This window comes from Pristiophorus japonicus, chromosome 11, assembly GCF_044704955.1.
Source record: "Pristiophorus japonicus isolate sPriJap1 chromosome 11, sPriJap1.hap1, whole genome shotgun sequence".
Classification (NCBI taxonomy): domain Eukaryota; kingdom Metazoa; phylum Chordata; class Chondrichthyes; family Pristiophoridae; genus Pristiophorus; species Pristiophorus japonicus.
This window is the reverse complement of record NC_091987.1, coordinates 78,276,558-78,293,223: the sequence shown is the minus strand read 5'-3', so window position 1 is coordinate 78,293,223 and position 16,666 is coordinate 78,276,558. Positions and strand designations below refer to the sequence as shown.

At 43.6% G+C, this 16,666-nt stretch overlaps 1 protein-coding gene across 1 annotated transcript in view; it reads right to left on the bottom strand.

Annotated features, from left to right (window-relative positions):
- The window catches only part of LOC139275774 (immunoglobulin-like domain-containing receptor 1), a 55,321-nt gene extending 39,022 nt beyond the window's left edge, over positions 1 to 16,299 (bottom strand). Inside the window, exon 1 of the mRNA XM_070892974.1 lies at positions 16,082 to 16,299. Within this exon, the coding sequence (XP_070749075.1) occupies positions 16,082 to 16,127 (46 nt within the window). The 5' untranslated portion in view covers positions 16,128 to 16,299. The remainder of the gene's footprint in view (positions 1 to 16,081) is intronic.
- Positions 16,300 to 16,666: the final 367 nt, after the last annotated feature.

The following is a 16,666-nucleotide window of genomic DNA, read 5'->3' as shown; positions in this document are numbered from 1 at the left end:
ACTCTGGGATACAGACTATCAGGTCCTGGGGATTTATCGGCCTTCAATCCCATCAATTTCCCCTAACACAATTTCCTTCAGTTCCTCCTTCTCGCTAGACCCTCGGTCCCCTAGTATTTCCGGAACGTTATTTGTGTCTTCCTTTGTGAAGACAGAACTAAATTATTTGTTCAATTGGTCTGCCATTTCTTTGTTCCCCATTTTAAATTCACCTGATTCTGACTGCAAGGGACGTGCGTTTGTCTTCACTAATCTCTTTCTCTTCACATATCTATAGAAGCTTTTGCAATCAGTTTTTATGTTCCCAGCAAGCTTCCTCTCATACTCTATTTTCCCCCTCCTAATTAAACCCTTTGTCCTCCTCTGCTGAATTCTAAATTTCTACCAGTCCTCAGGTTTGCTGCTTTTCTGGCCAACTTATGTACTGCTTCCTTGGATTTAACACTATCCCTAATTTCCCTCGTTAGCCATGGTTGAGCCACCTTCCCATTTTATTTTTACTCCAGACATAGATGTACAATTGTTGAAGTTCATCCATGTGCTCGTTAAATGTTTGCCATTGCCTTGTCATCATCAACCCTTTAAGTATCATTTGCCAGTCTATTCTAGTCAGTTCTCGTCTCACATCATCGAAGTTACCTTTCCTTAAGTTCAGGACCCGAGTCTCTGAATTAACTGTGTCACTCTCCATCTTAATAAAGAATTCTACCATATTCTGGTCACTCTTCCCCAAGGGATCTCACACAACAAGATTGCTAATTAGTCCTTTCTCATTACACATCACCCAGTTTAGGATGGCCAGCCCTCTAGTTGGTTCCTCGACATAGTTGTCTAGAAAACCATCCCTAATACATTCTAGGAAATCCTCCTCCACCGTACTTCTACCAGTTTGGTTAGCCCAAACTATATGTAGATTAAAACCGCCCATGGTAACTGCTGTACCTTTATTACACGTAATTTCTTGTTTGATGCTGTCCCCAACCTCACTACTACTGTTTGGTGGTTTGTACACAACTCCGACTATCATTTTCTGCCCTTTGGTATTTCGCAGCTCTTCCCATACAGATTCCACATCATCCAAGTTAATGTCCTTCCTTACTATTGTGTTAATTTCTTCTCTAACCAGCAATGCTAGCCCGCCTCCTTTTCCTTTGTGTCTATCCTTCTTGAATACCCCTGGATGTTGAGTTCCCAGCCTTGGTCACCCTGGAGCCATGTCTCCGTAATCCCAATTATGTCATATTCGTTAATAGCTGCCTGCGCAGTTAATTCGTCCACCTTATTACGAATACTCCTCGCATTGAGGCACAGAGCCTTTCGGCTTGTTTTTTTAAACACACTTTGTCCCTTTAGACTTTTGCTGTAAGGTGGCCCAGCTTGCTTTTTGTCTTGTGTTTCTCTGCCCTCCACTTTTACTTTTCTTCTTTCTATCTTTTGCTTCTGCCCCCATTTTACTTCCCTCTGTCTACCTGCATAGGTTCCCATCCCCCTGCCATATTAGTTTAACCCATCCCCAACAGCACTAGCAAACACTCTCCCTGGGACATAGGTTCCAGGGAATATTTTTGGCAGAGGAACGGCAAGAGATCGTGGCGGAGGAGCGGCAAATGAGGGTATGGGGCCCAGAAGAGCCGAGGGCCCAGAGGCAGCATGGGCCAACCCACACTGCGATATGTGTGCGCACTGGGTCCGTGCAGCAGAGCAGGTCTCCAGTCGTCCTGGTTAACCCTTGCCATTGGATAAAACCCTAGCTCTGTCAAGCCCGTGCGGTGGCTGATGTGCAACGGTCACCACACGTTAAAAAAATCCACACACAGGCATCTTCCACCCCTGGAGTTCAGGACTGGAATATCAGGTCATTCATTGAAAGGTCTGTGAACTCATTCCTTTTGGTGTGGAAGCAAGTCATCCTCGTTTGAGGGACTGCCTATGATTCAGTTGGACATTGAAGAAAATGTGATGGGAGCTTCCATCAAAATTAATAGTTAATTTATTTCATTGTTTCCTATTGTTTCTTCTGTGCACAAATCATTGGCAGATTTTCACAAATAACAACAATGACTGTACTTAAAAGTATTCACTGTATGTGAAGTGCTTGAAAACAATTGCATCATGCTGAAGTACGCAAAACGATTGAGAAAGTATGCTGGAATTGCTCCCTCCCCCAAATTCTCCCTTCTTTCTACTGAAGGTGATTGCTCATTTTTGGCTGCTGTTCCACAGTTATCACCAACCCTCCAATACTTTGCCCATTCATCTTACAGGAGCCTGGATAGTGAGTGTTGGTGGACTATTCAATCATGAAAGGAGATATCACTGGCAAGCCAAAACCTGATTTCACAAAACATGCACTTTCAAATTAGTGTCACTGAATAGGCATCAGAAATGGGACTATGGATGATTTTTCCTCCCAGCAATTCCTCCCAGTCAGCTGTAGTGATCCCACCACTGACTTGCCTGAAATTGGATACCCCAGCACACATCAGGAATTTATAAGAATGCGAGAGGGATGGAGTACAAAAGCAGGGAGGTCCTGCTGCAACTGTACAGGGTATTGGTGAGGCCGCACCTGGAGTACTGCGTGCAGTTTTGGTCACCTTATTTAAGGAAGGATATACTAGCTTTGGAGGGGGTACAGAGACGATTCACTAGGCTGATTCCGGAGATGAGGGGGTTACCTTATGATGATAGATTGAGTAGACTGGGTCTTTACTCGTTGGAGTTCAGAAGGATGAGGGGTGATCTTATAAAAACATTTAAAATAATGAAAGGGATAGACAAGATAGAGGCAGAGAGGTTGTTTCAACTGGTCGGGGAGACTCGAACTAGGGGGCACAGCCTTAAAATACAGGGGAGCCAAATTTAAAACCGAGTGGAGAAGGAATTTCTTCTCCCAGAGAGTTGCGAATCTGTGGAATTCCCTGCCCAGAGAAAGAGAGAAAGAGAGAAAGAGAGAAAGAGAGAAAGAGAGAAAGAGAGAAAGAGAGAAAGAGAGAAAGAGAGAAAGAGAGAAAGAGAGAAAGAGAGAAAGAGAGAAAGAGAGAAAGAGAGAAAGAGAGAAAGAGAGAAAGGAAAGAAAGAAAGAGAGAAAGGAAAGAAAGAAAGAAAGAAAGAAAGAAAGAAAGAAAGAAAGAAAGAAAGAAAGAAAGAAAGAAAGAAAGAAAGAAGAGAGGAGAGAGATAGATAGATAGATAGATAGATAGATAGATAGATAGATAGATAGATAGATAGATAGATAGATAGATAGATAGATAGATAGATAGATAGATAGATAGATAAAGCCATGATCTTGTTGAATGGCGGAGCAGGCTCGAGGGGCTAGATAGCCTACTCCTATTCCATGTTCTTATGTTCTTATGTGAAATAGGAGCAGGAGTAGGCCATACGGCCCCTCGAGCCTGCTCCGCCATTTAATATGATCATGGCTGATCCGATCATGGACTCGGGTCTACTTCCCTGCCCGCTCCCCATAACCCCTTATTCCCTTATCGGTTAAGAAACTGTCTATCTCGGTCTTAAATTTATTCAATGACCCAGCTTCCACAGCTCTCTGAGTGAGCAAATTCTATAGGAATTACAACCCTCATAAAAAATTCCTCCTCATCTCAGTTTTAAATGGGAGGCCCCTAATTCTGAGATGATAGCCCCTAGTTTTATTCTCTTCCATCTGTGGAAACATCCTCTCTGCATCCACATTGTCAAGTCCCCTCATAATCTTATACGTTTCGATAAGATCACCTCTCATTCCTCTGAATTCCAATGAGTAGAGGCCCAACCTACTCAACCTTTCCTCAAGTCAACCCCCTCATCTCCAGAATCAAGCTAGTGAACCTTCTCTGAACTGCCTCCAAAGAAAGTATATCCTTTCATAAATATGGAAACCAAAACTGCATGCAGTATTCCACATGTGGCCTCATCAATACTCAGTATAACTGTAGCAAGACTTCCATTACCTGCATACTATCCTTTTGTGTTTCATGCACAAGTACCCCCAGGTCCCGCTGTACTGCAGCACTTTGCATTCTTTCTCCATTTAAATAATAACTTGCTTTTTGATTTTTTTTTCTGCCAAAGTGTATGACCTCACACTTTCCAACATTATACTCCATCTGCCACATTTTTGCCACTCACTTAGCTGGTCTATGTCCTTTTGTTGATTTTGTGTCTTCCTCACACATTGCTTTTCCTCCCACCTTTGTATCATCAGCAAACTTGGCTACGTTACACTCAGTCCCTTCTTCCAAGTCGTTAATATAGATTGTAAATAATTGGGGTCCCAGCACTGATCCCTGCAGCACCCCACTAGTTACTGATTGCCAACCAGAGAATGAACCATTTATCCCGACTCTGTTTTCTGTTAGTTAGCCAATCCTCTATCCATGCTAATATATTACCCGCAGCCCTGTGAACTTTTATCTTGTGCAGTAACCTTTAATGTGGCACCTTGTCAACTGCCTTCTGGAAGTCCAAATACACCACCATCCACTGGTTCCCCTTTATCCACCTTGTTCGTTACATCCTCAAAGAACTCCAGCAAATTTGTCAAACATGACTTCTCCTTCATAAATCCATGCTGACTCTGCCTGACCGAATTATGCTTTTCCAAATGTCCTGCTACTGCTTCTTTAATAATGACTCCAACATTTTCCCAACCACAGATGTTAGGCTAACTGGTCTATAGTTTCCTGTTTTTTTGTCTGCCTTCTTTTTTTAAAAATAGGGGCGTTACATTTGCAGTTTTCCAATCTGCTGGGACCGCATCAGAATCCAGGGAATTTTGGTAAATTACAAGCAGTGCATCCACAATCCCTGCCGCTACTTCGCTTAAGACCCTAGGATGCAAGCCATCAAGTCCAGGGGATTTATATGCCTTTAGTCCTATTATCTTACTGAGTATCAACTCCTTAGTGATTGTGATTGTGCTAAGTTCCTCCGCTCCATTGCCCCTTGACTATCCACTGTTGGGATATAGTTAGTGTCCTCTACCCTCAAGACTGATTTTCAGAGTTCCTGGCATCTCCATGTTCCCCATTACTAATTCCCCAATCTCATCCTCTAGGGGACCAACATTTACTTTAGCCACTCTGTTCCTTTTTATATACCTATAGAAACTCTAGCTATCCATTTTTATATTTCATGCTAGTTTACTTTCATAGTCTATCTTCCCTTTCTTAATCATTTTTTACTCATTCTTTGCTGGCGTTTAAAAGCTTCCCAATCTTCTGTCCTCCCACTAGTTTTGGCCGCTTTGTATGCCCTTGTTTTTAATTGGATATCGTCCTTTCTTTATTTAGTTAGCCATGGATGGCTAGATTTTATCTTACGCCCTTTCCTCCTTACTGAAATATCTTTTTCTTGAGTTGTGAAATATCATGGGACTCTCACGGGTTCTACGGCTCAGTAACACAACATGCAGTACAATGGGCTTAAGTTTCGGATGCCCGCTAGAACGGCGCATATCGGAGAGGCCCGCCTAATTTATAGAACAAAAATTGCACCGAATACATACCTCGCAATTCTCTGATAGCTGTCGGCCCATTTCCAGCTCAACGCGGCGCAGCAGGAGCTGCTGGGGGCGGAGCTGCAGCCCTGCGCCAAAAACAGTGCACGTGCACCGTAGCTCCCGGCCCTCCCAGCGCTTCCTTTCTCTGGGGCGACGACCCTATCCGAGGCCGAAGGGACGTCGCCCCTATACTGGGCCGAGTGGCCTGACGCATCTTACCTGGCGGCGGACCCGCCCACCTGGTATCTCGCTGGGGGCGGCCCCACCCAACGTCCTCCTGGGAGCCCGGCCTCGGCGAGGCCCACGGCCTCTCGTTGGAGGCGGGCCCCACCCGAAGAGTCGGTGGCGACAGCCCAGCACCTGCTACGTGCAGGCCCCGCTCGAAGTCTTCAGCGGGGCCCGGCTTTGGCGGTGGGGCTCGCCCGGCATCTCGCTGGGGGCGGGGTCCGCCCGAATAGTCAGCGGCGGCCCGGCATCATCATCTTCTCCCCCCCCCCCTCCCCCAATCATCTTCTCTTCCCCGCCCCTCTTCTTCTCTCCCCACCCCCCGCCAATAATCTTCTCTCTCTCCCCCCCAACACCAATAATCTTCTCTCCCCTCCCCCCAATAATCTTCTCTCTCTTTCCCCCCCCCCGCCAATAATCTTCTCTCTCTCCTCCTCCCCCCCCCACCCCCCCGCCAATAATCTTCTTTCTCTCTCTCTCTCTCTCTCTCTCTCATTCCCCCCCCTCCCCCTCCCCCAACATCATCTTCTCTCCCCCCATTCTTCTCTCTCTCTCCCCCCCCCTCCTCCCATCTTCTTCTCCCCGGTGCTGCAGTAGGTGAGTAGAAATATTTTTTTATTTATTGAGTGATTTTTAATTCTTTCAACATTTTTTAATTTATTTGGATTGATTTATTTATCATGATTGATGATGGCTCTTTATTTGTAAAAGTGACGTGTTTAATGTTTGTAAACACCCCCCCCCCCCCCCCAAACAGCCATCTCTCGTTCCCCAAGTGTAGGCAAGGTTTTTCTGAGTGTACAAAAATCTACACTTACTCCATTCTAAGTTAGTTTGGAGTGAGTTTTTAAACTGCCTAAACTTGCAAAACAGGCGCAAGTGGCCGGACACACTCCTTTTTGAAAAAAAAATCTGTTCTAGTCAGTTAGAACAGTTTCATTTTAGAACTGGAGCAAACGAAATGCCAAGAATTGCAATTTCTAAACTAGCTGCTCCAAAAAAAAATCGGAGCAACTCAGGCCGAAACTTGACCCCAATGATTCTCAGAGGCATGAAGGAAGCACTGTATTTTTGTTCTGATTAAAAACGATTCCCTAAAATGGAGGGCATGCTTGAGAGACAGGAAGTGAACTACAATATGGCTACAAATACTTCCAGTGCAGACCGACATGCAAATTGCTATCTGTAGTATCTATCCCTAAAGTGAGGCTATCATACACGTCAGGTATTAGTAATTATAAATCCAATTCAATACATAGGCTTTTGTTTGAATTTGCTACTCCGCCAGTAATATTGTTATCTATTGTTTTATAACCAGCGTAATACTTTTGTTTGCTTAAAATGGAAAGCAGTCCCTCAAAATAATATTTTCAATGCAGACAACCAGTTACAACTTTCCAACAGGATGTGTGCTATACCAAAGGTAAGCTTCAACTGCAGCTCATTGTGTACTTCGCTTTGTTCTAGGGCTCTTCCTTCTCTAAAAAAAAATATTGGCATCACATTGCTCCCCGTTTAAAGGTCTATTACAGCAGCTGATTGGTGCAATTTATTACTTTTTAAATTACACACTTCCAACTTTTCTTTTCTCCAGCAGATTTCAAACTTTTCTGCTCCAAAAATTCTCAATTCATTGAATGAGGGCTCTTCTGCCACAGTCATCGGAGAAGATGCCACTAAAAGGGGTTGGGCTCACTGCAGCTAGGAAGCAGGTCATGAAGCAAAGAAGATGTCACCATTAAAATTGACATAAGTGGTAGTGTTATAATTGAGGCTGCTTTATATTTAAAAAGATCGAGTGCATCAGGAAATCAGAATCCAATGAAAAATATTGGCAAAATACAAAAGTAGCTGCAACACCCACAACCTCCCCTCCATCAAAATTAAGACTGTATCCAGGTATTTTTTTTAAATTGTTAATTAGATTTTATATGTCCCAACCCAAATTTAACTGGAAGTATACACATCATATTATCTTCCATAGAGCATTCACCCTTAAATACAAGAGTTATGATGGTATTCTGGTTGTTTAATTTTCACTAATATGACACAAACAAGCACAAATGGATGGAATAATAGAATCAATGTTTGCAATTTTCCTAAAAGGGAAGAAAGTAAAAATCTTAAAGACAAGATGCCTCAGTCCTGTGACATGTAGATATAAAACCTTTCTTTGATCTTTGCCACCGATTTTAAGGTCTGTTGCATGATACTACACCAACCAAGACAGCATCCTGATAGGCTGAATAGACCTGTCTAAGCAACAAGAAAAGCTGTTCAGAGAGAAGGGACTGCATGGGTTGAGTTACCCTACTGTACAGAGAAATTACAGGTATGAGCTCATACACAAAAGCTATTAACATTCTTTTTTTGTTTATAAGCTCAACACATCATTTCATCTAGTCGGTACACTTTCATCAACACCAACACTGCTTGCAAACATCTATGCCGCGCATGTGCAATCTCCAGAGAATACAACTGCTACACCAGCAAAGGCATGCTGATCCAGGTTCACTTGAACAATGGGCATCAAGCGGTCTCAAATCTAGAAGGCCATTTTGGACAGTCGCCAAAGCCCGTTAGCGATCTCCCCAGGCCTTGATGATGGATGGTGAAATGCCTGGAAGAACTGTGACATACAGAATGGATTCCTTATAGAGTACCCCACAACCTGAATGATCAAACCTTCCGCACAGACAGTGGACAACCATCAACCACCTCAGAACTGGTCATGGTAGATGCTACTACCTTCTCCTGGAAAGATTAAAGCTTCCCCATCATGCGACGATGGTTGAGCGATTATAATCAGGGATGTTCAAGAGGGCTGAATTAGAGGAGCACAGACATCTCGGGGTGGGGGGGGGGGGGTTGTGGGGCTGGAGGACATTACAGAGATAGGGAGGGGTGAAGCCATGGAGGGATCTGAAAACATGAGAATTTTGAAATCGAGGCATTGCTTAACCAAGACCCTATGTAGGTCAGCGAGCACAGGGATGATGGGTGGGCGGGATTTTGTCTGAGTTAGGACACGGGCAGCCGAGTTTTGGATCACCTCTAGTTTACGTAGGGTAGAATATGGGAAGCATTGGAGTAGTCAAGTCTAGAGTTAACAAAGGCATAGATGAGGGCTTCAGCAGCAGATGAGCTGAGACAAGGGCAGAGATGGGCAATATTACTGAGGTGGAAATAGGCGGTCTTAGTTATACTGCGGATGTGTGGTCGAAAGCTCATTTCAGGGTCAAATATGAGACCAAGGTTGTAAACAGTCTGGTTCAGCCTCAGGCAGAAGTTGGGGAGAGTAATGGAATCAGTGGCCAGGGAACAGAATGTGTGGCGGGGACAGAAATCAATGGCTTCGGTCTTCCCAATATTCAATTGGAGAAAATTTCTGCTCATCCAGAACTGTATATCGGACAAGCTGTCCGGCAATTTAGAGACCGTGGAGGGATCGAGAGAAGTGGTGGTGAGGTAGAGCTGGGTGTCATCAGCTTACATGTGGAAACTGACACTGTATTTTTGGATGATGTCTTCAAGGAGCAACGTGTAGATCAGAAATAGGAGGCGGCCAAGGATAGATCCTTGGGGGACACCAGAGATAACGATGCGGGAGTGAGGAGAGAAGCCATTGCAGGTGATTCTTTGGCTACGATTAAATAGATAAGAGTGGAACCAGAAGAGTGCTGTCCCACCCAGCTGGACGACGGTGGAGAAGGATAGAGTGGTCAACCATGTCAAAGGCTGCAGACAAGTCAAGAGGATTTGGAGGGATAGTTTGCCTTTGTCACAGTCACAAAGGATGTCATTTGAGACTTTGATGAGAGCCGTTTCAGTACTCAGACCCTGAAGCACATCATTGAGCATTGACCTCAGAGGAAATTTACACATAGCCTACAAGATATCCACGATGTAACACTGGAAGCTTTGGCCTGGATACCCGACTTAGATACTGACATTTGATTTGCTACCACCATATGAACGAAGATGATCTAGTAGGACAAGACAACAACAATAACTTGTATCTATATAGTGCCTTTAACAAAGTAAAATGTCCCAATGCTCTTCACGGGAGCAGTATCAAACAAAATTTGACACCGAGTCACATTAAAGCAGATGACCAGAACCTTGGTCAAAGAGGTAGGTTTTAAGGAGCATCTTAAAGGAGGAACGAGAAAGAGGTTTTGGGAGAGAATTCCAGAGCTTAGAGCCTAGGCAGCTGAAGCACGGCCCCCAATGTTGGAGTGATTAAAATCGGGGATGCTCAAGAGGCCAGAATTGGAGGAGTGCAGCTATCTGAAGGTTGTTGGACTGGAGGAAGTAACAGAGATAGGGAGGGGAGAGGCCATGGAGGGATTTGAAAACAAGGATGAGTATTTTAAAATCGAGTCATTGCTTATGAGAAATACAGAAATAGTTATTTGACAAATCATAATCTGAAACTTTATAAGATAAGGTATCAAGAATTATCAGTCTCACCAAACTGTGATTTAGTGGACATATACTCGTAAAACCGCAGAGACGTTATCCTCTATCACAGGCTCCATGTTGACTTTAATATAGATAATACCACACAGGTACCAGTATGTCATTCTAGATTTTTTAAAAGTGGACTCAACCGTAGTCATGGCCAACAATTGTTTAACATATGAAAATGTACAGAAAAGATCCAGCTGGTCCATCAAGACTGTCCCCTACCGTCATGTTTCAACTGATCATGATCCCCAATGTCTCCCAACCACCAACAGACATACAATATTTAAACACTTGAACTGTTTAATATTTAGACAAGGAGTAAGTAATGTTACTTTTTTTTCCCCCTTGTTTAAATAAAACTCGTATCTTCGTCGCTTGCAATGATTTTTCAAAAAGTAATATCGACAGTGAATTTGAATGTGTCTCATGAAAGAATCATTGATTGATTTTTGTTGGTGTATTTATGTTTGTAGATTTCAATACTTTATTGATGCCTTTTAAGCTTAATGGTATTTTTTATGCTGCCTTTTTCTATTATTTGAATGGTGAAAAATGGCAGCAGTAGTGTCATACTAAAATGTCAACACTTGAGACTTCCCAGCACTCATGCAATACGTCAGATTGCTTGAAACCACTGCCATTACATAAACCCCATCCAAAATGAAGTCCATGGTTTCATACTAGGTTCAGACAGACAGAGATAGGAAAAGAAAGAACTTGCAAATATAAAGTGCCTTTCACGACCTCAGAACATCCCAAAGCACATTATAGCGAATTAAGTACTTTTTGGAAGTGTAGTCACTGTTGGAATGTAGAGAAACGCAGCAGCCAATTTGTGCATAGCTAGATTCCACAAACAGCAATGAGATAATTATCAGATAAATCGGTTGAAGGATAAAAATCAGCCAGGACACCCGAGAGAATTCCCCTCCTCTTCTTCGAATAGTGCTGATCACTCAGGCAAGTTTGTTCAAGAGGTGGGTTATAAGGAGGGTCTTAAAAAGGAAGAGAGGGAGGTCAAGAGGTTTAGGCAGGAAATTACAGTGCTTCGGGTCTAGATGGCTGAAGATTTAGTCACCGATGGTGGGGCAAAGGGACTGGGAGTGGACAATAGGCCAGAGTTGAATGAACTCAGAGCTCTCGGAGGTTTGTAGAACTAGAGAGGGTTACAGAGATATGGAGGGGTGACGCAATAAAGGGATTTAAACTAAAGGATGAGAATCTTAAATTTGAGGTGCTGGAGGCAAAGGAGCCAATGTAGGTCAATTAACGCAATGATGGGCGAGCAGAACTAGGATAGGATGAGCTGAAGTTTCTGCAGGGTGGATGATAGGAGGTCAACCAAGAGATCACTGGAATAGTAATGTCTGGAGGTGAGAAAGGCATGGATTAGGGTTTCAGCAGCAGATGGGCTGAAGCAAAGGCAGTGTTGGGCAACGTTATGGAGGTGGAGATAGATGGTCTTTGTGATGGAGAGGATATCGGAAACTCAACTCAGGGTCAAATAGGACAGTTATGTTGAACCACAACCCAAGACAGGGAAAGGAATGGAAGTGGTGGCGAGGGTCAGAGTTTGTCACGAGGCCGAAGATGGGTCGAATGGCCTCCTTCTGAGCCATAAATCTCTATGATGGCTTCAGTCTTCCTAATGTTTAATCGGAGGAAATTACAGCTCGCCCAGGAATGGATGTCAAACAAGCAGTCTGACAACAAAGAAGCAATGTAGAAAAAGACTTGCATTTATATAGCACCTTTCATAGCCGCAGGACATTCCAAAGTGCTTTATAGCTAATTAAGTACTTTTAAAGTTTAGTCACTGTTGTAATACAGGAAATGCAGCAGCCACTTTGCGCACAGCAAGGTTCCACAAATGGCAATGTGATAATGACCAGATAACTATAATCTATTTTAGTGATGTTGGTTGAGGGATAAATATTGACCAGAACACTTTCATGCTCTTCTTCGATATAGTACCATGGGATCTTTTACAATTTCCAAGAGCCGAGACCTCGGTTTAACATCTCATCCGAAAGACTACACCAACGACAGAGCACTCCCTCAGTACTGCACTGGGGTGTCAGCCTAGATTTTTGTGCTCTAATCTCTGGAGTGAGAAATGAACCCACAACTTTTTGACTCAAGGAGGTGAGTGTGGAGGATTCGAGAGAGGTTGCATAGAGGTAGAGCTGTGTGTCATACATGTGGAATCTGACCCCATGTCTTTGGATGATGTCACCAAGATGTTATTTTTACTCTTCGGCATGATCCTTGTGTGGTGATTGATTTTGAGAGGAGAGAAAGCCTTATAGGGCTTAACGTGGTTCAGCCAAATCCAGTGATGGTGTATGACATCCAGATACATTCTAATCAGCTGGAGTGAGGGGGGGGGGGGGGGGACATGTTAGGGGGAACAAGCAGGGTGGAAGAGAGTAAAGATTTTACTGAGAAAAAGGGCATCAGAAGTAGAGGTGAGGGTGTGGTTGCGTAAATCGACAGCTGCAAAAGAATCATGGCAAACCGAGGCCAAAGGCTAGACAGCTGGGAGTTTGAAAGTGCTACTTTAAGTGTCTTGGGGGAAAGAGTTTGTTCCCAGGGTGGAAACTGAAGGAAGTGGGATTGGAAAGTTGTAGGGGGTAGTGAACGGTGAGGGATGCAAGAAAATGGTCAAAAATGTGTGAGATCAAGACCATGTGAGTAAAGAAGCCACGTGAAATGGCAAGGTCAAGGGGAGATCTATGAATATGGGTAGGAAAGTTTATATGCAGGGAAAGGTTGAGAGAGGTCAGGAGGGCAATGAAATCAGAAGAGAAGGCAAGATGAATTCAAACAGAGATTGAAATTACCAAGAATGAGCAGTCACTCAGTTTAGAAATCGAGAGACGAAGGGAAGGTACAACTAGTGGTTGAGTTTGTTGGGGGGGATGGCAGGCTGTGGAGAACAGGGATTTTAAAGAAGAAATTAGGAGGTTGGAACAAATGAGATGCCTGAAGGAAAAGAGAGACAGCAAAGTGTGATTCGGTGATAAGGGTCATACTATCACTACGGCAGTTTGGGCAGGGCAGATGGTAGAAAATATAACCAGGAAGGGAGGCTTCAGAAAGGCACAAGGTATTGTCAACTGTGAGCCAAGTTTCGTTTATACCCATGATGTAAATAAAATAAAAATTTGATAAGGCCCTGTACTACATAAAGCTTAGAATGTACATTTACATGATGTAAAAGGACATGATTCATCATTTCAATCGGTACATCATTAACCATTTGAAGTAAAAATGCATAAATACTTATGATGTTTTCAGCATTTACACTTGATTAAAATGCTGAAATACAATTGTACAGGAAGAGCGATACTAGATCAGCAACTTCAAACAAACTGATGTCCTTGACCTGCAGGCACAATGGAAATCAAACGACTGATGTGGATATCAGACAACGCCTTCATTTATATCGTCAAACTACTAGGACTATACTGAGTCTCTCCTTTAAGGGCCGCCCCAACCTGTGTGAGAACACCACCGCAGGTCAGGGCTATAAATAGAACTGGAGCGCCGGGCCCTGGAACATCGTGGGCGAAGGTGCGGCCAATGAAGGTACGTGGCCCAGAAGTGCTGAGGACCTAGGGGCAGTACGGGCCTGTCCACACTGTTATATGTGTACGCACTAGATCCATGCAGCAGAGCAGGTCTCCAGTCGTCCTGGTTCAACCCTTGCCCCTGGATAAAAACCTAGCTCTGTCAAGCCCATGTGGTGGCTGATGTGCAACGGTCACCACACGTTAAAAAAATCCACGCACGGGCATCTTTCCCCCCTCAATTGGAGTTCAGGACTGGAATATCGTATCCTACATTGAAACATCTGTGAACTCTCGTGGAAGCAAGTCATCCTCGTTCGAGGGACCGCCTATGATGATGATGACTAAAATACAATAGTAATGTAATGGGTTTTCTATTGTTATTGCATTTCAGTAGTCCCGATAATATTAAATGTTGAACAGAAACCTGGCACTGACAAGCTACAGAAAAGAAAGCTGATATTTTTTTTACATGAAAGATCTTTGCAAAACACTCAGCCATGATCCAAGAGAAGGCTCGAGGGATTGAATGCTCCACTCTTATTCTATGTTGTACTTACGCAGGATGATGTTAACGGGCAAAGTGACAAACTAGAGAAAGAGTAAAGTATGTACCAGAAAGTCTTCATTTGGTTAGGTCATTTGCTTACTAAACAAGACTCCAAACTATCACATCAATATGCGAAATGTGGTATTTGAATGGAAAAGGGAAGCAGGGAAGGCCAAAAATAATCCAGCAAACCACCTTGGAAAACACAGCAATTCCCAGCAAGAGCATTGTAGCTAGCCAAAAAGCAGGGTGAAGTGCAAGAGTCTGGTGCTAATCTTACAGGATCTACATAGAAGCAGATAAAAAGAAAGACTTGCATTTATGTAGAGTCATTCACTAGACATCCCAAAGTGCTTTACAGCCAAAGTCATATGTCAATGTCAATGAAGCAAGTCTTCCTTGATTCCGAGGGACTACCTATGATGATGATGACGAGGTACTTTTTGAAGTGTGGTCACTGTTGTAATGCAGCAGCCAATTTGTGCTCAGCAAACTCCCACAAACAGCAACGTGATAATGACCAGAAAATCAGGATTTTTTTTGTTATGTTGATTGAAGGATAAATACTAGCTAGGACACTGGGGATAAACTTTAACGTTCACCTGAGAGAGCAGGCGGGTCTCGGTTTAATGTCGCATCCAAAAGTTCTGCGACAGCACAGAACTCCTTTGTACTTGAACTGAAAAGCAAGGAAATGTATCGAACGGAACTGCCGTCAGCACCCAAATGTAGTGTATGGGATTGCTGACTGTAGTTAAATGTACTGAACTGCTTTTGAATGTACTGTACAAATTTTTATATGAATAAAGTATATTTTGAAATAAAAAGAACTCCCTTTGTGTCAGCCTAGATTTTTGTGTTAAGTCTCTGGAGTGGAACTTGAACCCACAACCTTCTGACTCAGAGGCAAGGGTGCTACCAACTGAGCCATTGGCTGACACTGATTGTCTTATTAGTACTTGGGGGTGGGGGAAAGAAGAATAGAAATTGGCTACTTTTGTTTGTTAAAGAAAACAATGTATGATTTAAAAATCACAATTTTTAAAAGTGCTTTTGGGTATGCCGATTGAATAATACTCTGGGGAACGCTGTATTTAAACTGCTCCACCAGCGCTTTAAAAAAAATCTCTGAAGAAGCCAGAAATATTGATGAAACGTGTTCGCACTATACTGTACATGGGAGTGTTTAGATGCAGTGTATTGCGCAGTACCTGTAACTCAGGTATGGGAGGAGCAATGAAGAAAGATGAGTCCACCCAAGCTGCTCTAACACACCTTCCATATTGGGTCAGTTCAAGAACTCTCCTACCCCACCCCATCAAATAGGAAAGCACTAACACGGCACCGTTTTACTCACTAAAAAGGGATTCAGTAAGTACTTTCCTTAGTGACCGCTCACGGGATTTGTGCCTTTTTTCCGCTGTGGCGCTAGATTGTCGTTTGCCCAATAAAAGCCTCTCCAATTCATTCAATCGGGAAATGGGTGCCGTTTATCCACTCGACATGGACTAAAATACTTGTTAATAAAACTAGCCGGCAGACTGGAGAATGAAGTTATTACCCTTTGAAGGTCTGAGCTTTAAAATGGGATCCACTCCCAACTCACCTGTTCCTATTCCCTAGTACGCAGGCGCGCTCAGGTAAAACCGCGACATTATTTATGAGGATGAAAACATCGCGGAAACAATGCTCACAATAGTTGGTCGGCAAAAGACATCATTGCTCTCCGGTGGATCGGTCTAGGTTCGCCACTTTCCTTACCTGTTTGGGTGAAGGTGAACACGATGCAGGCGGCGAGTCTATTCATTGCCACTTTCTTCCGATTCCTCCTTAAATTCTTCACTTCTCCAAACTCATCGCAAGTTCGTGCCCTTTGGTTTCAGCAATGATTTCCGCCTGCAAATCCCGAGCAACCCCGGTAACAAACTGCGCTACTGGTTTATCTGCCTCCCTGAACCAGTCTGTTCACAGCCCTGGCTTGTCGGGCGCTTTCACAATAACAGCGCTCGCACCACTCGCCAAACAGGTGTGGCACGTGACCGCAGAGCTACTCGGAGCCTGAGCACTGCTGCTCAAAATGTGGCCAAACCAGACAGGAGAGTATGCCTCTGTTCTATATTTAGAGGCCAAACTATTTCCGTATTGTTCTTTTTTTTACTTTACACGCAGCCAGTATTTTTGTATAAAGTAATTGGTAGAAGGATTCGAAGGGAAGTTAAGAAAACTTTTTTCAGCTGGAGGATGGTGGTGGACTGAAATTCACTTTCTGAAAGGGTGGTAGAGGCAGAAACCCTCATTGCATTTAAAAAGTACCTGAATATGCACTTGAAGTGTTGTAACCTAGAA